The sequence below is a fragment of the Heliconius melpomene genome, chromosome 13 (assembly GCF_056956725.1).
Source record: "Heliconius melpomene rosina isolate 202511_hmr_F chromosome 13, ASM5695672v1, whole genome shotgun sequence".
NCBI classification, from domain to species: Eukaryota; Metazoa; Arthropoda; class Insecta; order Lepidoptera; family Nymphalidae; genus Heliconius; species Heliconius melpomene.
In genome coordinates this window covers 2,185,524-2,209,267 of record NC_140401.1, presented here as the reverse complement: position 1 = coordinate 2,209,267, position 23,744 = coordinate 2,185,524, and the positions used below count along the sequence as shown (strand labels likewise).

Sequence of the window (23,744 nt, the reverse complement as noted above, 5' to 3'; positions counted from 1 at the left end):
CCAAATAGAATACTATCTGCGCAGACTTGACTGCTTTTTGAATTTAGGAGCATAGCTATTCTAGAATGTTCTTTGTCTGTTGAAAAGAGATAATGCTATAAGACTAAAAGAGACAACTTATAATTTCTGGAATATTCCATTGAAATTATAGTCCAAGAGCCACCGCCCATTTCTTAACAAAAGATAAAAAATATTATTTTATCGTGAAACACTGGTCAGCAGTACTGCAATGCAGTACTGGTAATACTAGCACATAATAAGTTAAATTATGTAATTGTACACAATTTTAATAATAATAAATTTCAACAAACCGGCGTTAAAACAATATACAGCAATTAAAAAGCAAACAATATCTATAAAGCATCATATTTTTTTTATTATTTTAAAGTTATATTATTGCTTAATAAAAATGTATATTTAATAATTTAAAAGAAGTTCAAAAAAAGTTACTCTGAAATTCATAACGTTTTAAATTATTTTTACAGCAGTAATAAGTTACAGTAATAAATGTTTAACTAATATATAAATCTACTATTAAATGCTTCTGCAAACTTTTCATATAAGTACAATTGCTTCATAATAATTTAATTAAAAGATGATTTTAATTGAATAGAATAAGAATATAATACTACGGTCGACAAAGCGTGATCGTCGTGGTATATTTTCTTCAAGAGTTTATGCAATACAAATATTGTGCAGAAAATCTATGTGATTTTCTAAAGAATTGTGTATTCCATGGTTGACCGTGTTAATCTCAAAAACAGTTTATTTGTCGAGAAAGGCTATTTCCTGATTAGATGTACTCAATAATATAGAGACTTATGTAGCTATGTAGATATTTCGGTTAAAAAGCAAAAAGTTAAAAACCGCTAAATCTTCGTAAATACAGATTATGGTAGATAAGATGTAATATAAAATAACTTATAAACCTAATCTGCCCTTAAAACCGAAAAACGTTAAACGTTATAAATATATAAAAAAGAACATGTAAATTTATAAACGTAATAAGACACGTTGGCTCTTGGACTATAATATGAGCGAAAAAGACATAAGTAATGCTGTTTCATATAGCTCGATCAATACTCAGCAAATGCGCTTCGAGAGCATTCCACGTAATGCTGCGTTGAATTGGTGCATTTATAATGTTACCAGTGTAAATGTTCATTTTCCACTTTCAAGAAATATATATATGTCCCAAATAATAATACATCGAATACATATTTAAAACTGGAATCATTATTAAGAAGCAAATTCTTTAAAACATATCATAATTTAAAATAAAGAAGTTAAAATACACCAATATATACATATATACCTAATATATTCAATTTTAATTTCCATTGTACATAACATTAAAAATTAATCACTTATTTATAAATAAATAAAAACATATTTTTAAAGAACTATTAAATATACTTATTCACTACTTTACATTTTTTATGTCTATAATTACTAATTTGGCCAATTTATATAGACATACATATACTCCCAAAGAATAAAAATTGTAAATAATTTTTAAATAAATTAAAATAATAAATTAATATTTTGAAAAATCAAGATCTACGACATAAATTTATTTATTTATTTATTTGTATGTCAAATATATATAGCAGGTACCAAAGGTATTTAAAAAGAAACCATGATAATTCCCTCTAAAGTTATGTCATTAAAACAACACAAAAATAAAACAAAAATCTAATCAACAAGGAAATTTTACTGGTACGGTAACACCAAACTTCATAGCCCCACTTTAGCGCAATTTCTGGAAAACTCGAAGTTCATTGGTTGAAAAATGACGCAGTGTTACTTACCTTATCGCACACATACATTTTCTCATATAATAAATATATAGCTATGCTACTCATTTTGCTTGAAGTAATTGTATTGGTCGATTAAATAATTTTGCTAGAATATTCTACCCCTGCTTTTCTCTGATTGGCCATTGCAGAATTTTTCGAGAAACTTCTCGAATCTGATTCGTTACCTTCGTTGGACTATATAAACGGGTTGAAGTGGCGGCAACGCAAGCATTATTTGAAAAACTAAAGCGAAGATAACAAGTGAGCTCGGTGTAAACATCAAGTGAATTTTACTGAATAGCTGTAACTGTAATTGTGAAGATTGTAATATTTTGTAATTATAATAGAGAAGTTTTTTTATTAATATGCCTGCGATTGGAATTGATTTGGGTACCACGTACTCTTGTGTCGGGGTATGGCAACATGGAAACGTGGAGATCATTGCTAACGACCAGGGCAATCGCACTACCCCTTCATATGTCGCGTTCACGGACACAGAGCGACTCATCGGCGACGCAGCCAAGAACCAGGTCGCTCTCAATCCTATAAACACGGTGTTTGATGCAAAGCGATTGATCGGCCGCAAGTTTGACGACTCCAAGATTCAACAGGACATGCAACACTGGCCCTTCAAAGTTATCAATGAATGCGGAAAACCTAAGATCCAAGTTGATTTTAAAGGAGAGGCGAAAAAATTCGCCCCCGAAGAAATCAGCAGTATGGTTCTTACAAAGATGAAAGAAATAGCGGAGGCTTATCTGGGAACGCAGGTGCGTGATGCAGTCATCACTGTACCCGCTTACTTCAACGACTCTCAACGCCAGGCTACTAAAGATGCGGGAGCCATCGCAGGCCTCAACGTCTTGCGAATTATCAACGAACCCACAGCTGCCGCACTGGCTTACGGTCTTGATAAAAACCTTAAAGGAGAACGAAACGTGTTAATATTTGATCTCGGCGGGGGCACATTTGACGTCTCTATTCTTACCATCGATGAGGGATCGTTATTTGAAGTGAAAGCTACTGCCGGCGACACGCACCTCGGAGGCGAAGACTTCGACAACAGACTTGTCAACTACTTAGCTGATGAATTTAAGCGCAAATATAAGAAAGACATACGTGGCAACTCCAGAGCTCTACGTCGGCTACGTACTGCTGCCGAACGAGCAAAACGCACATTGTCATCGAGTACGGAAGCAACGATAGAGATAGACGCGCTCTACGAAGGAATTGATTTCTACACGAAAGTTTCGAGAGCTCGGTTTGAAGAATTAAATTCCGATCTGTTCCGTGGTACTCTTGAGCCAGTGGAGAAAGCTTTAAAGGATGCAAAGATGGACAAGAGCGCCATCCACGATGTTGTACTCGTCGGAGGTTCTACTCGAATTCCCAAGATACAAAGCATGTTACAAAACTTCTTTTGTGGTAAGAAACTGAACCTCTCCATCAATCCAGACGAGGCGGTGGCTTACGGGGCTGCGGTACAGGCTGCTATATTAAGTGGCGAACAACATAGCAAAATTCAAGATGTATTACTAGTGGATGTCGCGCCGTTGTCTCTGGGCATCGAGACGGCTGGAGGTGTCATGACGAAGATCATCGAAAGGAACGCCAAAATACCTTGCACGCAATCCCAGACATTTACGACTTTTTCGGACAACCAGCCCGCTGTCACCATCCAGGTGTACGAGGGCGAGCGAGCAATGACCAAAGACAATAACATGCTCGGCCGTTTTGACCTCACCGGTATCCCGCCCGCTCCTCGCGGTGTGCCCAAGATCGACGTCACGTTCGATCTCGATGCGAACGGTATTCTTAACGTTTCTGCGAAGGAGAACAGCACCGGTCGCAGCAAGAACATTGTCATCAAGAACGACAAAGGAAGATTGTCACAGGCGGAGATCGACCGCATGCTGGCGGAGGCCGAGCGCTACAAGGAAGAGGACAATCGTCAAAGAGAGCGAGTATCTGCTCGAAACCAGCTAGAATCGTACGTTTTTAGCGTTAAGCAGGCACTGGACGAGGGCGGTGACAAGCTGAGCGAGCAGGATAAGGACACTGCCCGCAGAGAATGCGACGAAGCACTAAAATGGCTCGATAACAACACCTTAGCCGAAAAAGAAGAGTACGAGCACAAATTGAAAGAAGTACAGCGAGTGTGTTCGCCTATAATGAGCAAGATGCACGGGGCGGGTTCGATGCCTGGCGCGCACCAGCAGCGCTCCCAAGCGCACAGGGGTCCCACGGTGGAAGAAGTTGACTAAGTGATAGTTTTTAGTTTTGCAAAAGACTGTTACCTGATTTCTATAAGTTGATCTATTAATTGTAAGTTGTAAATATTGTTTGTAATTTATTTTAAGATTATACTGTCGGAATCCAACAGATAATAAGTTCACAGTAGGTACCTATATACAATTAAATAAAACTTTTTAATAAAATATTCAATTCTTTTATTTGTGAAAACATAAATTTGCTTCACGTTGTATCCCTTACCTACCTACCCTAATGGTTTATAAACTTATTTTTTTATTTTTTAGCTGTCTGGTTCTAAATCTATATATTTTAGTTTTGATTATCTGGCAGCACTGGTAAATTGACATTCGTGTGTGACAGACTCGTCTGACGTTTACACTTGGCAGTTGGCAACCACCTTTAGCGAATGGCAGTTGTCGTTCTTTTAGTACTTTTTTAGTGGTACGCAGTTGTTTGTAGTTGCTGCCTTGGTGGTTTTGCTATTTATATATTATTAATATAATTGCGTTTGATCCAAATAATTTTAAAACTTAATACCAGATTTAACATTTATGCTAGCTTTCATATAAGTGAATGAATAATCACGTGTTATTGTGATATAATGTCACGATAAATATCGATATAGAAACAGTGTTTTTAATTTATAATTTAAATAACATTCACTATGGCGCCGAATTTAAGTAAAATAACATCAAGGACAGATGTAAAACTAGGAATTGCTGCTTCTGCAGCTTTAAGTGCTTGGATATTGAGAAATTACTTAAACTCAAGGTATATCCTTTAGTTATGTTTTACTAGTTGCTATTTTTTGATAATATTATATAAAAATATTATGTACATATAATAACACATATAAAAATATTAAATTCATATTTAAATAGTGTATTTTCTACTTAAATTGTATCATTTTCAGACCAAAAAATGTTAAATCTGGTCAGCTATCTCCTGAAGAAAGAGTTCAATACATGATAACAGATAAAAATAAAAGAGAACCAAAAGCACAAGTCGATGCAAGGTTCATTGCTGAGTTAAAAGTACTATGGTCTATTATGTTCCCTAGCTTATGGAGTAAAGAGAATGGATTTATGGCACTGATAGCTCTGTCTCTAATATCAAGAACACTATGTGATTTGTGGCTTATACAACATACAACATTAATTGAGGGGTAAGTTATTTCTTAGTACTACTATTAAGACAAGAAAAGAATAAAGGGGTCAGGGTGCAGCAGTTTTTCCCCTCTGGAAATTTTATTATTATCATTTTCATGTTCTGGTAACAAGACAAATTGTTATATTCTGCCATTCAGCATTAAATATCCCAAAAATATTATAGAAACACTAATTTCAACACTAGGTTCCTTCTACCTACTTCTATATGTGGGATACAGCTGTAGCTGAAAAAACAAAAAAGGCTTTACGGCTTATTTTTTATGTATAAAATTTAGATTGTAAAATACCAAGAGAAAAGAATAATAGGTCCATTAATTGCATGAGCATAGTGCTCATGCATTTGATAGCTCTGACACACAGTAGCGCTTTGTCTTGTTATTTGAGTAATGCAATGTAACAAAAAAGTAAAGTAAAGTAAAGTAAAGTCACTCATTGAGTTTTTTCACTCACCAAGCAATGTTACAAAAATTGGGTGGTGCTTGGGGCGTGTCTTGGCTCTAAGCTCTGTCTGCAATTATATCTGTGTATTTGGCATACAATGTAAATATTACAATAATTATAAATATAATTTTAGAAATATCTATTTGTATGTATATTTTTAAATAAGAATTTATTTAAAATAAATGAAAACTGAAATACTTAAGGTAATAATAGTATATTAGAAAACACTTTTTGTTTATTTTGTACATAAAAAACTGAACTTTGATATCTATCATTGAAGAAAATATTCGGCTTGGAAATATATTTGAATTAATTATTGCATAATTATATGACTGTGCTACTTTAAAACATATTCATTTCAAATAAACTGTATAAGCTACAAATTGAATGTTATCTTACATACTTACTATAATGTTACAGAACTATAAAGTAACAACTTAACTTTAAATTGGTAATGAAAGTTGACTCAAGTTCATAAAGGCATCCATTGTATGCAAATAGTAAACATATTTTAAATTATTTTTAATTGTGATACAAATTTTTTTGGTTGAAACATTTACCATAATATCATTTTATTGTTCATTTAGAAAAAATGTGTAATTTACATAAATGCATAATCTCCATAGATTACTATTGTGATATTAATTTAACACATAATTATATAAAAGATTTTATTATAAGTAGGTATAGATGAGAAGCAAACATTTTTATCCATCCATCCATCCATATCAGCCTTTCAACAACCACTGCTGGACATAGGCCTCCCCTAATTAATAATTTTATAGTTATAACATTAACATTATTAAGATTTTTATAGTATAATGTAAATAAATGGACTTATTTAACTGCAGCTGTTTTTAGTACATAATATAAAAAACAAATGTTTTGTATAGGTACTGTTTCTCAATTTTAAATATTATAGTTAAAAAATAAAAAATTAAATCAGCTTTACGCTGTATCCTGCACACAGCAGGTTAGGCAGAGGGAACCTAGTGTTAAGACACTCCGTTCCTCACTTTCTGCCGAATTCTGAAGTCGTTGCGTGTTGAGTGGCAGAACTCAACGCCGCGCTTTGCCTCGACACCAACGCGAAGAAATGGAAATATAAACGTAAATAAATATTTCACTTCCCCGAGTGGGGATCGAACCCACAACCGTCGCGTTACAGTCACATCATTGTACCGCTGCGCCACGACGGCCTCAATATTATAGTTACTTTTTTATAGTTCTATAACCAATTTTAAAGTGCAATTAAGCAAGATTTTTTTATTCTAAAGCTTTATAGGCCAATTAAATGACCAAAAAGGTTGAAATTTTTGTATAGCAGTTTAAATTAAAATTAAGAAAAGTTTAAAGGAGGAAGTAAGGCGATGTCAGCGTTTTAATACAAAAAATTACATCATCGTCCTCCAGTTTTTTTTATATAGATAGCAAATAATCTACAAAATAAACATAATTAGTTTCGTCAGTCTTTAAAGAATTACTATCGCATGTACCGGACATAAACGGTGTAATAATGACGTTTATATGTATAGCAAAATAATTAAATATCAGAATATTAATGATATTAATACAAATTTTAAATATGCATATAATAATGAAATGAAATATCTTTTATAATAAATAACATTTAAATTTTTAGTTTCCCTATGAACAGGTTAATTTCCTTAAATGAACTAGAAGTCACTTTTTAAAATCCATACTACAACTATAAAACTCTGTCTGGTACAACTATCGGTAATTTGCATTTATGATTTCTTTTCCCATCTACATATTATAAATGCATGTACCTATAATGTTCGTTGGTAGAATATTTTAAATGAGTTAATATTGAACTAAATGTTTTAAAGTTTTAACGTTTCATTGACTGTCATTCAATATAATGTCATGTAATCATGTTAAAACAACGCTGTATTCTGTACATAGCAGGGAAGGCAGAGCGAACCTAGTGTTAAAACTCTCCGTTTGCCTCGTTACCTAAGAAATATTTCCCCCCGAATGGGATGCCACTAGCGCTACGACGGTCTCGAACTCCATTCGCAATTATAAAAAATAAGTTTGTAGGTATATTCAGCAGAAGTAAATTGCATAACAAAAGTCATGGCACTTTTATACAAGTCATCTTTCATACAATGATAAATGAAATGAAGTTGTCTATAGGGCATCAATCGACCTAATTCCAATGGCGTTTATTTAATGCGAACGGTCTCGCGCGGCTTCGCCTGCTTAAACTATACGAATAATGAATCAATATTAAGATAAAATTATTTTATTATTACGATGTACGGTTATCTATACTTCTATGCGTTCATTAAATAATTAAGTAATTTAAATCTGTTTATTTTTTGAATGAAATGAATGACGCTGATTTCAGGCATTCGATAAAAACATAAATACAATAATTCCTACGGCTCAGCACGGATATGAAGCCACGTACGAGTATGTAGTTATTGTTGTTATGCTTCATGATTAAAACGGTAAACAGATCTTTACGAAAGACTCACTACCAGTATGAGCGAGTTAATTTTGCACACTGAAAATTAACCTTGAATATTGAACTTTATACTTTTATTGGACTTCACAAGAATATTTACAAATTAAATTTTTGAACATTTAAAAAAAAAATCGATATAAGATTTTTTGCACTGGGAAATATTTAATACAAAAAATTGTTAAATATAACGCACAAATATATTTAAAGCCTTCGGTATCCAGGTTCTGGACTCTATGGCGTGGTCCAATGACTTACGTATTTACTAGGTAGTACTTTGTTGCTGTATTGCCAATAATTATTGACGATACATGTGTATGTCTGTCTATACATCATCTATTTATATTACGCAATTAAAGAATATTTATATTTTTACTTCTACACATTACGACATTAAAGCAGGGTTTTTTTACTATTTATTACACATGTTGAAATAACTAGTTACGTCAACACATCCTTGCTATTTTAACTAAAAATATAAAAGGTCTGTATGCAAAATAATATAACTTTATAGTATCTGGATTATAGAATTTATTTATTTCTTGACTTACACGTGTGCGGAACTGGCAAATATTCGATAAAAAAAAAAATGAATCATATAACTGGTTTTCCTTTATATTGGTTTGTGCACGAGGCAGCCATCATCTAACAACGTAACTTTTGTCTATTACATCATTAAAATCATGCATTAAAAAGTAAAAGTTACTCAAAAAGTGAAACCTATTCGCTGCGTATCTAAATATGAGATGTCTTTGACTTTGCAAAATGATTGAATTTCTGCTAATTGAAGAATGAAATAAAGGAATAATTTTTCGAGCTTATCTACTTATGCCATAATAATAATTTATCACCAGATTGGATTAATCGTCACCACATATAAGTAAATATGTAAACTCGAGAACGTTTTAGTTACTACAAATGCAAATTACGAATCATTTTAATTTTATGCACGAAAATAGTAAAATTTTTATTAGCTTACGGTTTTTTGAACGAATTTATATTGTTACTATACGATTCGAACACGTAATCATAAAAATATGTTAATATCTATAGTTGACCTTTTAAAATATATGAATAATATCTGAAAATAACTAAATATTAGGTGACTTATGTTAATTTTTTTTAAATGCCTGCCATAGACGAAAACTCGTGAATGGCCCTGAATTAAGTTAATAAAAACAACATGGAATATATATATGTGAGCCATACGGCCATACGGCCAAAGTCCACGATAATTTCTCTAGCGTTACTAGATATATATTCTTGTATGTGAAAATCGCAATGTTCGATAGTAAAATAAATAATTTTCTCGCTGTGTAATGCTCGCGTCGAGTGTGTTTATCGTGGTTGGTACTAATGGACTTTGCTTTGGCACTTAGAACTGTAGGGAAATGTATCGCTTTGCAACGCGAGTTATAGATAGATAGCAAACGGGGAAAATAATATTGTTTTCCGATTATTATTACTGCGTTTAATATTACAAGAAATTTAAATAAAATATAATTTTAAAAAAATATCAATACAAAATAAAATATTTTGTTACTTAAATAAAATTACAAAGAATATAAAATAAACTAAATGTCTTAGCGTTTTTAATATAATTTTTTAACTGTTTTGTCGCTAACAAAATACAGTCGAATTGATTTCCTTCTTCTTTGCAGAAGTCTGTTGAAAAGTATGATCCGGTATAATGACCTAAGGAGTGTTAAAGACACATTACTAATAATCGTATGCATTTGTCTCATTATCCACTAAAGCCTTTTTAAAAATCCTGATATTGTAGTTATAATTTAATTTTATTTATTCCTTATTATTTTATTACTAAATAATAACTACCTATTTCATAAACAACTTTAGAGGAAGGTTATTAATTCAATACGTGTATAAAGGAAATACAATACATTTATATATTATATCTATTTATTATTACCTAAGGCTTATACAAATATATTTGAGTTCAAGCGTGTGACCGTAAACGCGACAGGTTGTGGGAATTGAACCCACGGACTTCGAGGAAATTAAATATTTAATATTTTTATTTCATCGTTCTGGTATCAAAGAAAAGCGCGGCGTTGAGTTTCGTCACTCAACAAGCAATGTCTTCAGAATTCGGCGAAAAATGGGAAACAGTGTCTTAACACTAGGTTCCCTCTGCCAACCCTGCTGTGTGCGGGATACAGCGTGAAGTTGATTTATTTTAAACTTTAAAGTCAAGAGAGTCGTTAAATACAATTTGCTTACTTTCCTTTTCGTGAAAGTTATTTAACCTATAAAATATCTGAATCAACACATGCGATTCAAACTCATATTGTTCGTGTTTTAGGTAATTAATTCATTTTTTATTTTCATTCAACATCTAAACTAATTATTATTATTAATTAAATTAGATGCTGAATGAAAAATAAATATGCATATTCAATAGCAATAGCGTTTTAACAGTAATTTTAAATGAATATTATTATTTTATTACTCACATTACATTTATATTAAGTTTTGCGTATAATAAAAAATCATTTTTCTCATGAAAAATGTTAAAATATATTTTTTATAAAACACTTGCAGCTTTTTATGTATATAGATACATAATTCATTAGGTAAAGTTTTCCACTATAATTGAATACGTAGCATTTTTATTTATTTCTTATTAGTTTTATATTTGATCAGCAGTCAGGTCAGCACTTTCTTAAAAAAATATTTATTTGTAAGGTGTAGAAGAATATAATTCCGACCAGAATCAGATGTTGGCCTTTTTATTGGAATACGTTACATAAATAAAATTAATGAAAATAAATTTTAATTCATATATAAATTCAGAAGAACTCCGCTACTCAACACGCCTCCAGAATGCGGCGGAAAGTGGGGATTGAAGTATCTTAATACTAGGTTTCCTCTGCCTACCCTGCTGTGTGCTGCTGATACGGCGTGAATCTGAATTATTGTATTTTAATTTTTAATTATTCTTTGTTTCAGTTCCATTATTTCTATGAACAAGACGGAGTTTAAGCGACTACTGATTCATTTCTTCTCATATATGCCGATGGTATTTATGCTATGCACAGTATATATTCTTATTGTTAAAAATAACAAGTTTATACTATATTCTATTAATGGACTTTTACTTTTTCAGATTTCTTTAGTGAACAATGTTTTGAAATGGAGTATAGGAGAACTTAAACTAAGATTAAGGACTAATCTTTCAGTATATTTCTATCAGCAGTATTTAAAGTAAGTTTTTTAATTTTTAGACTAATTAATTATTTGTAATTTTTGAACTTACTTGGTATTTATGGTTCATTGCTGAATCGCCTTATATGCGTTTGTGCAAGGTTCTCTCAGAAACAGTTTAACCAATTTAAATGTAGTTTTCACTATTGTATTTTGGCAAACTTTCGTTAAAATGTTTGTTTTATTTAAATCGGTTCATAATTTAAAAAGTTACAGCAATATAAAATATTTTGTTTGACAAAATTGTTTAGAAAATAGCTATTGTATGTAAATTGTCTTATAATAATAATGTTATTAGATTACGAAAGTAATTCATATGAGGAAATAAATAAAAATGTGAACAACACAGCAAGTGTTTCAACCGATTTGATATGATTTAATTGATAATTTATTTATTCATAAGCAAATTTTGTTAAAACAGATAAAGTTCTAGATATAAATTATAATTAAACGTTTATTTTTTATTTTTAGAGGCTTCACATATTACCAAGTTACGAATTTGGATAATCGAATATCTAATGCTGACCAGCTCTTGACCACCGATATAGATAAATTTTGCGACACAGTCATTGATTTGTATAGTAACATAAGCAAGCCTATATTAGATATATCTATATATTTGTATAGGTTAACCGTTAATTTGGGACCATCAGTAAGTACTCATATATACTCGAGTAGCTTCACTCGCTTTTACAGCGCTCCCCAGGCGAACACAATATCATTTCATATGTATGTTTTAATAGTTGCGGACTATTTGGCGCCCCTATATGAGCGGCGCCCGGGCCATGATGCCTCCGCTGACCCCCCCTCACTACGCCACTCTAACTTTTTTTATAATTTTATGTTGATGTTTACACTCATAAACTTAGCAATTTATCGAAATTCATTAGTACCTGACTAATGATGGTTTTTTTTTACAAAGAATGATCAATAGAGAATGAACTTATTTCATTATATAAATATAATGTATACATAATAATTTCGTCAATGGCACTTATACAAATAAGAATGTACTGCTATTTAATTTTTTTATATGGAACGACAACGTGTTTTAAACATTTAACAATGGAATCATCACTTATCGCAACAAGTACAATATATATACCTACGTATAAAATATTAATTGTGTAATTATCTATATATATGTTAATATATCCATGTATAATTTTAGTAAAAAATGTTAATTGTTTTAGACACCAGCAATGATGATGGGTTATCTCTTCTTATCGGGGTTATTCTTAACCTACCTCAGAAGACCTACAGGTAATATTAATTATGCACTATATGCATAGCGTTTCTTATTATCGAATATTTTTTATGTTAATTTTTTTTTTCTCAAGCGGGAATATAGATATTATATTCTCTTTATACACTATGTTTTCTTATTGATACGTGGTATGGTTAAAAGCTTTAAGCTGCTCTTTTCTTCAACAATTTCGTGTACAATAGTTTAATGTATATTATTATTTATAGAGTATATTATGTTATTTAGGTACTTACCACTTTTCTTGTTTCAGCCCGAATGACAGTTCGAGAACAAAAATTAGAAGGAGAATTTAGATATGTAAATTCAAGACTAATTACCAATTCAGAAGAGATTGCTTTCTATCAAGTAAGTCCGTTAAATTTCTTTCAATAAACTATTATAGAGCATTGCATAGAAAAAAAGTGGAAAATTATGTACCTAGTGAATTTGATACCGAAAGTTATCTGTTATTATAATTTATACATATAATTATGCTACGGCGGAGTTGATGCCTGATGCCTGATATATGCAGAATAAAGCAATAGCAAAGGCTAGCTAAAAAAACAATATTGGTAATATTTAAAAAACAATAACGATCAATTCAAATCGATGGATTTTACGGTTATTAAATATTTGCAGTATTGCAGATAATGTCAACATCTCTATTTTTATAACTTAATATATTTTATTTATGTATTATTTTTCCTCTGTTTTTATACAAGCACATATTTCCTTATAAATATATAATATTTTGTTTTTTCACAACGCTGACTTTTAAATATTACACACATTGCATAAATTGGTTTTACGTGGTCTTTTAATAGTGTTTTTGTATTTTCTATTAAAGATTCGAAGCAATAGTGGATTAAGCGGTTTATAAATTAATTTTTAACAAAAACAAAAACCGATTTCTAACAACGAACTAAAAAGTGAAAAATAATTTTACAAAGATTTTATAATTTTGAAGTCGGTGTCAAGCTAATGCTACAACACCTTTACTACAATATCTAATTACTAAGCCTGTTTGTTCTACTGAGCACCAACTTCAAAATTATAAAATCTTTGTAAAATTATTTTAAGTGATGGGTAGATCTTAAAATGATGCTTCTTGAACGAGTGGTGATGGTGGTGGTAGTGGTTGTCAACGAGTGGTTGTGGTTGTCAACGAGTGGTTGTGGTTGTCAACGAGTGGTTGTGGTTGTCCCATGTAAAACTTCATTTAATTAGGTATTATTTTTGCGCGAAGTAACATTTTGGTATATTGACAAGAACATACATAAAAAGTATTCGGGCGAATTGGGAATCTCCCTTTTTTGAGGTTGGTTGAAAAAAAATGTAACGATCAGGAATCTCACTTCTGATATCGAGTTAAAAAGTTTTTGCTTGTAACTATTACAGTATAATCAATTTTTTACCAAAAAAAACAAACTTTCTCAATTTTCACCGGATTCCATAATCGGAACCTAGCCAAACTTTCACCAAATTATCCTTGAAGTGTATCCTTTCAAATAAAAAAAGAATCATCAAAATCAGTTTGCGCGACATTGAGTTATTCGTCTATTTGTCGCGCACATACCTAATGCAAATTTAAGACTTATGTGATTTTCTCATGGATACCATTGTCAGACATGGACCAAAAAAAATGGGACCATTCGGGAAGCTTCACCTTTCAAATAAAAAAAAAAATATCAAAATCGGTTCACCCAGTCAAAAGTTATGAGGTAACAAACATAAAAAAAAAATAAAAAAAAAATACAGTCGAATTGATAACCTCCTTTTCTTACAGAAGTCGGTTAAAAAGGGATACCTACTTACATTCGCGATTGATATTTTTCCATGCAATTCTAACTTTTTGTCAGGTATTTCGAAAATTCGATATCAACAATTCTCTAAATATTTAAAAGCATAAAAGAAGCAATATGTATTTTTCATATTGCTATTTTATAATTGTGTCCCTATGTGCTTAACCAGTGGTCATAGATTCAATATCCAAATCTATGGTTATCAGTCAATTGATGTTTGTAACAGAAGATTTGTTCTGTTATTTGATTACGGTTGACGGAATTGTCTCTTTTCCTAGGTTCCCTCTACCTACTCTGCTATATGAGAGAGACAGCATAAAGGACATAAAATGCCAATATGTTCCTAAAGGCAGGCGCAGTACTTATTAAACGACGTTATTCAAGTCCTAATCAGGTTGCAATTTGGTTGATACTAAAAATTAATATGTATTTTAAATTTCAGGGCAACAACCGCGAACAACTAACGATACTAGCCAGCTTTTACAAATTAACAAAACACTTAAGAAGTTTCCTCAATTTCCGCGTAGCTATGGGATTCATCGACAACATTGTCGCTAAATGTAAGTGCTGAATACTTTTTATAACTGTTTTCCCGACTCTCTGTATATATATTTTTTCAGCTTCAGGCTATATCCCACATGCTGCAGGGTAGGCAGAGGGTGCCTAGTGGTAAGACACTCCGCCCCCTTCTTTACTACGAATTGTGGTCGATACTATTTCTATTATTTGGTTATGGTTTCTATTACCACTCAGGGAATGATATATTTAATATTTTCATTTCTTTGTTCTGGTAAAAAAGCAAAAAAGCGGCGCTAAGTTCCGTCACTTAACCAGTGACCATTTTTCCACACACTTAGCATTGTAGGCTAAAAATAGTATTATAAAATAATGCTTAACTATAAAGTGTAAATAAGTATTTTATATGATGCTTAAGAAATAAATAAAATTATATTTATGTTTCTTTTCATAATAATATTTTAAATATTTTCTATTATATATATATATATATATATAAACATTATAATTATAATTCACAAAAGCTATTTAACTTTAATATCTCATATTGCACCGAAGTAAGATGTTGGCAGACATTCTATATACAGTTACGTTTTATATTCGGTCACTATGCGATTTTAATTTTATTTCGCCATTACATTAATTCTTAACAAAAAAAGGTAATCAAGTATTTTAATAGCATATAAATGTATAGTAAATAATAAATGTAAATCAATTATTTAAGTAATTAACATTTATATGTAAATTTATTCATGGTTCGGTTATAATAATGTACAAAGTTTTAAATTCACGGTATCTTTAAATATAGAGTTATAGACTATACTGTTATCTACACTTAACACTGTTATTTTTGCGTAGGTAATTGTTTTAATTAGTTTTTTTATTATAAATTTATTGCTTACTTAACTTTGCGAGCGTATGAATTCGTATAAAACTACAATTATAAATTTGTAATACTTTTCATATGTAATAAACTCCTATAAGTTCTCGTCCCTTCCCAAATTCCATAATTGTATACATATATGCTTAACATCTTTTGGTTGCGTTGACTTAGATCAAGCTTGGTTTTTTATGTGCTCCAAAGTACTGTAGACCCAAGTCTACAATACTATACTATCCAAATACTGATATAAAAAATACACTTTAATAGATACATGTATCCATAGATTTCTAACTATACTTTAACATATATCATATAAAAGTATAGGAATCTTTCATAATTAATATTAAGCTTTTTATATGAAAAGCGCAATAAAATGTTAATTAATTAACAATACGTATAAGCTATTATAATTTTATTATTATGATGTTATCGTAGTTACAGTAGTAAAATGCTTTCCATGACGCTATTTTATATCTACTTAAAAGTTATTTGTCACTAGTTATTTATTTTTTCGATCTCGAACGGAAAATGGAAACGGAGTTGCTTAACAATAGGTTCCGTCTGATTATCCTCACATAACTAGGATAAAAGAGTGAAGGTAAAAAAATTGGGGTATCCAAATGGAATATATGCGAGAAAATAGCATCCATGTGCCTGTATATGAGTTTATGCATTTATTACAGTTATTATACAGTTAATTTTTTTTGTACCTTCATATCAGGGTAGGCGAAAGGAACCTGGGAAACTACACGACACTCCGTTCTCATAGAGACACTTCGTTTTCCCACTTTCCGTCTAATTGTATAGGCATTGCGTGTTGATTGGCGGAATTCGAGGCTGTGCATTGCCTCATTACAAAAAATTAAAGATTTAATTTGTTTGAGTGGGATTCGAATCCACAACCTGATGCGCTTACAGTCATGCTTATGCCCTTGCGCCAGTTAGTGCTCGCATATTAATATTCAAAATATAGACTTGTAAGCCATTTAGAATAGACAATGTATAATGTTGTATATAAAATTTATTTCCTATACAAATGAAGTAATATTCCAGATTTCGCGGTCACTATCGGTTTCCTTGCCGTATCGAGGCCTTTCTTCGTTAAAGATCACAATTTACTAACTATAGGCACTGAACAAGACAGGTTTAGGGTAAGTTTTGACTTTATTAATGCAATAATGTTATTTACATGTATGTAATTTAGACAACGTAGTAAAAAAAAGTATAGAATAATGTTAGTTTTTTTTCATGAACACGAATAATATCTACCTATATCTTATACATGAATTAGTCAAGCAAGATATAATTTAAAAAAAGACATACATTTAAATCAATTTAATGACAAGTCATTTTTAATTGTCTTTTGGAGCCGTCAGTACTGACGGCTCTTTGACACCTTATTAAATAAAATATTATTTATTTGCAGCATTACTATACATACGGTCGTATGTTAGTCAAAATGGCGGAAGGTATCGGCCGGCTCGTACTCTCCGGTCGGGAACTGAGTAAATTGGCGGGTTTGACTGCCAGAGTCACTCAACTAAGGATCGTTTTAGAAGACATAAACAGAGGCAACTACACGAGGACGATGGTGGAAAAAAATAATATTGGAAACGGTCAGTTTGAAAAGATAATGGTATATCCTATTTGATTTCTACTTGGTCCTGGTAAGAAGACAACGCCGTGATAACTACCTCTTAACACGCAATGTTTCGAAATATAGCCGGTGCATGTCGCGAGGAAGAAAAGAGGTGCAGACTGTCTTAGTCCTAGGTTCCCTCTGCCTACTCTGCTACATGTGAGATACTGATGAATAAAAAATATATACTAACACTGACAGAACTATGTTGTTGCGTACTATGTACCTATAGGTATTTAAATTTGCTTCTGTACAATCTGTATTCAAAATCATGAAAATTCATCATAACGACAATTACATTTAAAATATTATACAGAAATTACAAACAAGGAAATATTTATTTAAATTTTACAGACCAAAGAGTTGTAAGATTATGCATTTTCGAAAATCTTTAAATCCAACCAACAAGTGATGATTTTTATTATAATATAAATATTTAAAATCTTCGTGCTACGTTTTTATTCGTTCGTGTAACGTTATTTATTTGTTTATTGTAAACGACTTAAATCAAATATGCACAGACTTGTTTGTGGTTAAGATTCGCCGCTCAACACTCCATCCAGATCGAACGAAAAATGGGGAACGAAGTGTCTTAAGTTACTTCATAATGTCTTAATCTATATATGTGATATGATTTTTACATTTTGAGCATATATTTATTTGTTTATATGATGTTTTTTGTAGGAACTCCAATGATCCTAGCCCCCGGCGCCGGCCGCATTATATATCAGGATAAAATAATACGTTTCGACAAAGTGCCGCTCGTCACGCCTAATGGAGACGTTCTCATACAAGAATTAAGCTTCGAAGTCAAGTTAGTATTGCTTATACTGCTATCTGATTGTTTTTTATTTCTATTTTTTTAAGATCACATTTGGTTCCCTTGTCCATCAATTTTTTGACATATATTACGTTTTGAATTGAGACACAAAGCCGCGCTTTTTTCTTGCTTAAGCGAGAAAAGGAAAATAATTCATTCTCACAAGTAGTAATCTAACTCACGGTCGTCATGTTTATAGTCAGAGTTTCTCTCGCTTTGCCACCATCGCCCGTCGACCGGTCGCAGATTAAAATCTTTGGCTTTTTCTTTTATCATTGGTTGTCAATTTTAAAGTTTTTAGTTATCATTATTTTAAAATTAAATATTTTAAAATAATTTATAAGTGTATCGGAGTATCTTAACACTAGGTTCCATCTTAGGCAGATGGAACCTAGTGTTAAGATACTCTATTTCCCATTTTCCACCGAATTACAATTTTTTGAGGCATTGCGTTTTGAGTGGCGGAACTAACGCCGGGTTTTTTAAAAAAGCTACATTTTTGATTATATTAATAATTACGAATTTAATCTTTAAATTATTAAGGATAAAAATCTAAAGACTAAATAAAATAAAAACGTGGGAATTTTAAACGTCTATTTTAACCATATTTTTTCCTTAAAATGAGATAAATTTTTAGTTTTATTATTTAACGAGCAATATATTTTAAATATAATTTTTCAAGTACTTCATAGGTTCTTGATATGTATATAAATACATTCATGACTTTAATGTTAACTCATCTACCTTTATAATTAGCTAGGAATAATTTATATTACAAGTTTCTTTAAATTCCGTCAGGTTGACCTTAGTTGTACTACATACATATATTGCTATTTAAAAGTATCATACTATATGAAGAAAAGGCTATCTGGAAAATCATTTTTTCAAGCATTTTTTGTAATGAAGAAGATTATTTGATATAATTGTAAATTAGTACTACCTTTTAATACAATGAGCCATGTTATTTACTATTGTAAGATACCTTTATAATAAATGAAGGTTTTAAAAAATCAGATTGTTTTTTTAAGATATTGACGGAGAAAAGAATTAAATAAAAGTAATAATACTAAACTATTCCTATTTAAATTGGGTTGCTATTATGTAATGAGGAATGAAATTTGTCCCGATAAAAAGTTAAATGGTAATATTTTATATTTAATATGAAACACACACTCTTTAAGGCCTGTATTTATAAATCGCTCTTAATTATGTAATTGACCTCAGACAAAAACACGTATAAAGTTAAACGTAGCGAGATTCGAACCCGCGCCTCTTGGAAACCGTCCAAGCGCTCTGACTAAACCATACGTGCTTTTAAGTCACGTCGAATTTCTCAAAATCACTTTAATTACGTGAAGTAAGTCATATCATCATACAGTAAAACTAGAGTAGCGTTTCATCAAATTTCGTTGGATTAACTATGAAAGTAGTATTTTTGACGTAATATATGCCATTTTTATATTAGATAAATATTTATAGAAATAAATAAATATGCAATAACATTATTTTGATTTTAATCCTTAGGTCTGGTATAAACGTACTCGTGTGCGGACCAAATGGTTGTGGAAAGTCATCAATGTTCCGTATGTTGGGAGAACTGTGGCCGATATTCGGAGGAACATTGACGAAGCCGCCGAAGGGAAAACTTTTCTACGTACCCCAAAGACCTTATATGACACTTGGTACATTTAGGGACCAAGTGAGTTATCTTTTATTTTTTTTTATTTATTAGACTATTATTATATAGAGGTACATATTCATACAGCGACCATTGGGTTATATTATGTTTTATTAAATTTTTACCGAGTCCTACCGATAAAAACATAAACATATATTAAGTATTCATTTCCTTGAGTAGAAATCGAACCTACAACTATCGCGTTTACAGTCAAACGCTGTACCTCTGAGCCAAGACGGCCTCTAATGCATACATATTCATAAGTAATAATAATTATTATTATTTAGGTAATCTATCCACAAACTCGGGAAGAAATGAGCCGCCGTGGCCGTACTGATGAAGAACTCAATAGTTATTTAGAAATCGTTCAGCTCTCATACTTAACACATCGAGAAGGAGGATGGGATGCTGTAGAGGACTGGATGGACGTACTCTCGGGAGGGGAGAAACAGAGGATAGCCGTATGTATACTTATTTATATATTATTTGTAAGACAGGGAGGACGGAATGCAATGTCAGTGTGAATGGTAAAATATTAGAACGAAAGTGAATGAGTCCCAAGTATACTACATACTTGGGAAGTATGTTCAGTAGAGATGAAAGATACGAGATGGATGTGGAAAGGCGTATTGCTGCCGGTAACAGAGTTAACGGAGCCATAGCTGCATTGATGAGACGGCGAAACGTCAGCATAGCTGCGTGTTTGGCCATACACAATGCAGTGTTGATACCGACGGATATCACCACTGCATTAGTTGGTTGGTATAATTTCAAATATTCTATACATATTTATGTATCGCAGATGGCGCGCCTGTTCTACCACGCGCCGCAGTTCGCTATCCTGGACGAGTGCACGAGCGCCGTGTCCGTGGACGTGGAGGGGCACATGTACCAGTACTGCAGAGAGGTCAGTTTTGTTCAGTTATTAACGCTGTATTTCGTTTGTAAACGCCGTTCTTTGCATTACCAATGCGGAATAGTGTAAATAAGTAATTACCCCAAGTGGAAATTAAACTCACAAAGTGTCTTTATGACACGGACAACTATGAATTTTCTGTAATTGCTTCATTTATTAACAATTTTTATGCGATTATGGCGTTTAAATAGACCGAAAAAAATGGACGTACCATCCGTTTTATTTTTGTTTAGTGTCAATATACATCTCAATTCCCCCCACTGGATTTCTAACCCACAACCATCGCTTTTACAGTTTACAGACGCTGTAACACTATACCACGGCTTCATTTAATTAAGCAAATCTATTTTTATAAATTTCAGATGGGCATCTCGCTATTCACGGTCTCACATCGAAAGTCTTTATGGAAACATCACGACCACTATTTACAAATGGACGGACGAGGTGGTTACGTTTTTGGCGAAATTGACAACGAAACACAGGAATTTGGCTCGTGATATATAATATTTGAATACCTAAACCACTAGTTAAGAAAATAACAAAGTTTTGTATTTTTTAATTACCGCTAAAAGTTAATTAACTTAAGCAAAACATCATGGCGGTACATGTTATCACAAATTTTTATAAGTCTTTAAGACTCTCATTATCACAAGTAATATTATAAACATAATTTAAGAATGTATGAATATTAATGTGGATTAATAAAATATATATTTTTTTTATACTTATATATTATTATTTACATTTAATCATTTTTATGGTTGTAAAACAATTATTTATGTAAATGAAAATGTATGTACATTTTAACGTTGTTTATTAATAACACAATAATTTATCAAGTTACCCATATTTTACAATTGTATAAGAGTATGAATTTTGTAAAATTGAGTTTTTATTTCATATACTATTCTAAATATAAAAGCGTCTGTACGTACTTTCTGTCCTATAAGAATTAAGTTATAACTAAATCGTTATTTAAACTTATTAATATTAACGAAGCATAATTTCTCAATTCATATTTTTAATATATCTATTAAAATGCTCTAGATACATTCAAATGATTATTCTTAAAAAAATAAGTACAAATTTAAAACACCTTTAGGGACCACTAGGAACACAAAAATCGATGATATTTTGAAACATATAACAATTTTAAAATACAGGGTTTCTAATGCGTGTCTTTTGGAAACCCATAAGCATGGTAAAACTGTGTTTTATATGTACAAAGGTTTTTCTTGCATCCCGCTAAGTAAACATTTCTATATGTTTCTAAATATTTTCTTTTCTTAATGTTTGAAAGTCAATATTTTAATTGAGCATAGTAGGATTTGCTTCACTGTATTCCGCATATAGCAGGAAAGGCATAGGGAACCCAGTGTCAAGACACTCCACTCCATGCACTGCCCAATAAGTAAGTGTTAAAGAATTAATAAGGGTATGAAATATCACTTTAATCTCCATGCTTCTGCAATTCACCAGCTATAGTAGTAATACAATAGTATATTCATTTATGCCATTTGATAATTATTTGTTTGTCATTTATTATATATTATGTATTTAGTAAAAAACGCTAGAAGAAAAAGGTTATGAAATATATTAGAATGTACTAGCAAATATTTATCTTGCTTCTTAATAATTATTAATAACTAAGTTTATAATTTTTATATCAAGTTGTTGTGATAACATGTTGGTTTGAAACCAAAGCACCTTTTAAAGGACACATTAATAAAAGTTATTTATATATTATAATTTCATACAATACAAAGCACAGCACTAAAAATGGTTACAAAATTGTATTTTTTTTTTTATTATAAAATGTTAAAAAAATCTTTTATTTAATTCTTTAGGATATTTAATATTCTACTTAAGAAATAACAAAACTAGTTATTACGTTTTTAGTCATATAGAAACAATTTCCATCTATGTTCATTAATTAGTCTTTAAAAAAATACTACTTAATTATACTAAAATATCCTATGTACAATAGAAAAGAAGAGAAATGTTATGTGGTCTACTTATTCTAATAATCAAGGTTGTTTATTTTTTATTTAATTATATTAAATTAAATCATGACATTTGTTTATAAATTTATGACAGATTGCTTTGAAATTTTAGATCCTTTTACATTGTGCTAAATCATATTCATCTGTAATGACTTTAACTTTTATTCGTGTTATTTGAATATGTTATGAATGTAAAAGTTGCTGTGATAGATATTTTGTTGAAAATCGGCGGGTGCTGGGTCAATAAAGGTGGTTGATGATAATTAGTGTTTTTTTTTATTAGACAGACAATCGTGACATTTCTTTCCCCAATTACCGCCCTTAATATCCGATATGGTATGCTTATGGGCGGATCCCAACGCTGCGCTTTATATCATTACCAGAGCGAGGAAATAAAAAGAATTCATTCTGAGCACTCAATAATTTTTTAGCTTCACGCTGTATCCCGCACATAGCAGAAAAGTCCAAGGAAACCTGATGTTAAGACAATTCCGTTGCCATGCTCCGCCGAATTTCGGAGGAATGCCGTGTTGAATAGCGCAACTCAACGCTGCCTTATGCCAGAGCTAGGAATTGAAAATATTAAATATTTCCCCGAGTGGAAATCGAACCCACAACCTGTCGCATATACAGTCCCACTCTTGTGCTCCATGACTGCCCCCTATAATTAAAGTAATTAAAAACATTGAATCATATACTTTCCTTATTTTTATTGTATAATATATTATATGTAACGAGTATGAGCATGTGCATCAATTCAGATTTAAATCTACTTTTGCTTGCTTCAGCAATATAATCGCGATAGTACCTGCCGCCAAATTTTCTAACGGCACAAACAAGTAAAATATTCTCATTATCTGGAT

General features: G+C 31.3%; 2 protein-coding genes and 1 pseudogene across 3 annotated transcripts in view; all 3 read left to right on the top strand.

Annotated features, from left to right (window-relative positions):
- The window catches only part of ko (Stork-head domain-containing protein knockout), a 375,904-nt gene that overhangs the window by 127,801 nt on the left and 224,359 nt on the right, over positions 1-23,744 (top strand). The gene's annotated exons all lie outside the window — the stretch shown is intronic.
- LOC146532430 (heat shock protein 68 pseudogene) lies at positions 2,010-4,239 on the top strand (annotated as a pseudogene). Its single transcript, XR_014878621.1, has one exon. The product of XR_014878621.1 is annotated as a heat shock protein 68 pseudogene (transcript).
- Positions 4,421-23,144, top strand: Abcd3 (ATP binding cassette subfamily D member Pmp70). The gene is made up of 15 exons (XM_085195807.1): positions 4,421-4,823; positions 4,966-5,217; positions 11,124-11,193; positions 11,281-11,378; positions 11,850-12,030; positions 12,572-12,641; positions 12,896-12,990; positions 14,869-14,986; positions 16,879-16,976; positions 17,252-17,441; positions 18,149-18,278; positions 19,809-19,983; positions 20,250-20,423; positions 20,765-20,869; positions 21,241-23,144. The coding sequence occupies exons 1-15, from the start codon at positions 4,717-4,719 to the stop codon at positions 21,373-21,375; spliced, it is 1,998 nt and encodes a 665-aa protein (XP_085051933.1). The 5' UTR covers positions 4,421-4,716; the 3' UTR covers positions 21,376-23,144.

Bases quoted from the DNA above. Each gene is read 5' to 3' on its own strand.
- Abcd3 (XM_085195807.1), top strand. From the start codon at position 4,717: ATGGCGCCGAATTTAAGTAAAATAACATCAAGGACAGATGTAAAACTA. The intron at 11,379-11,849 runs GTAAGTTTTTTA...TTTTATTTTTAG, and splicing joins TTCTATCAGCAGTATTTAAA to AGGCTTCACATATTACCAAG. The intron at 17,442-18,148 runs GTCAGTTTGAAA...TGTTTTTTGTAG, and splicing joins AAAAAATAATATTGGAAACG to GAACTCCAATGATCCTAGCC.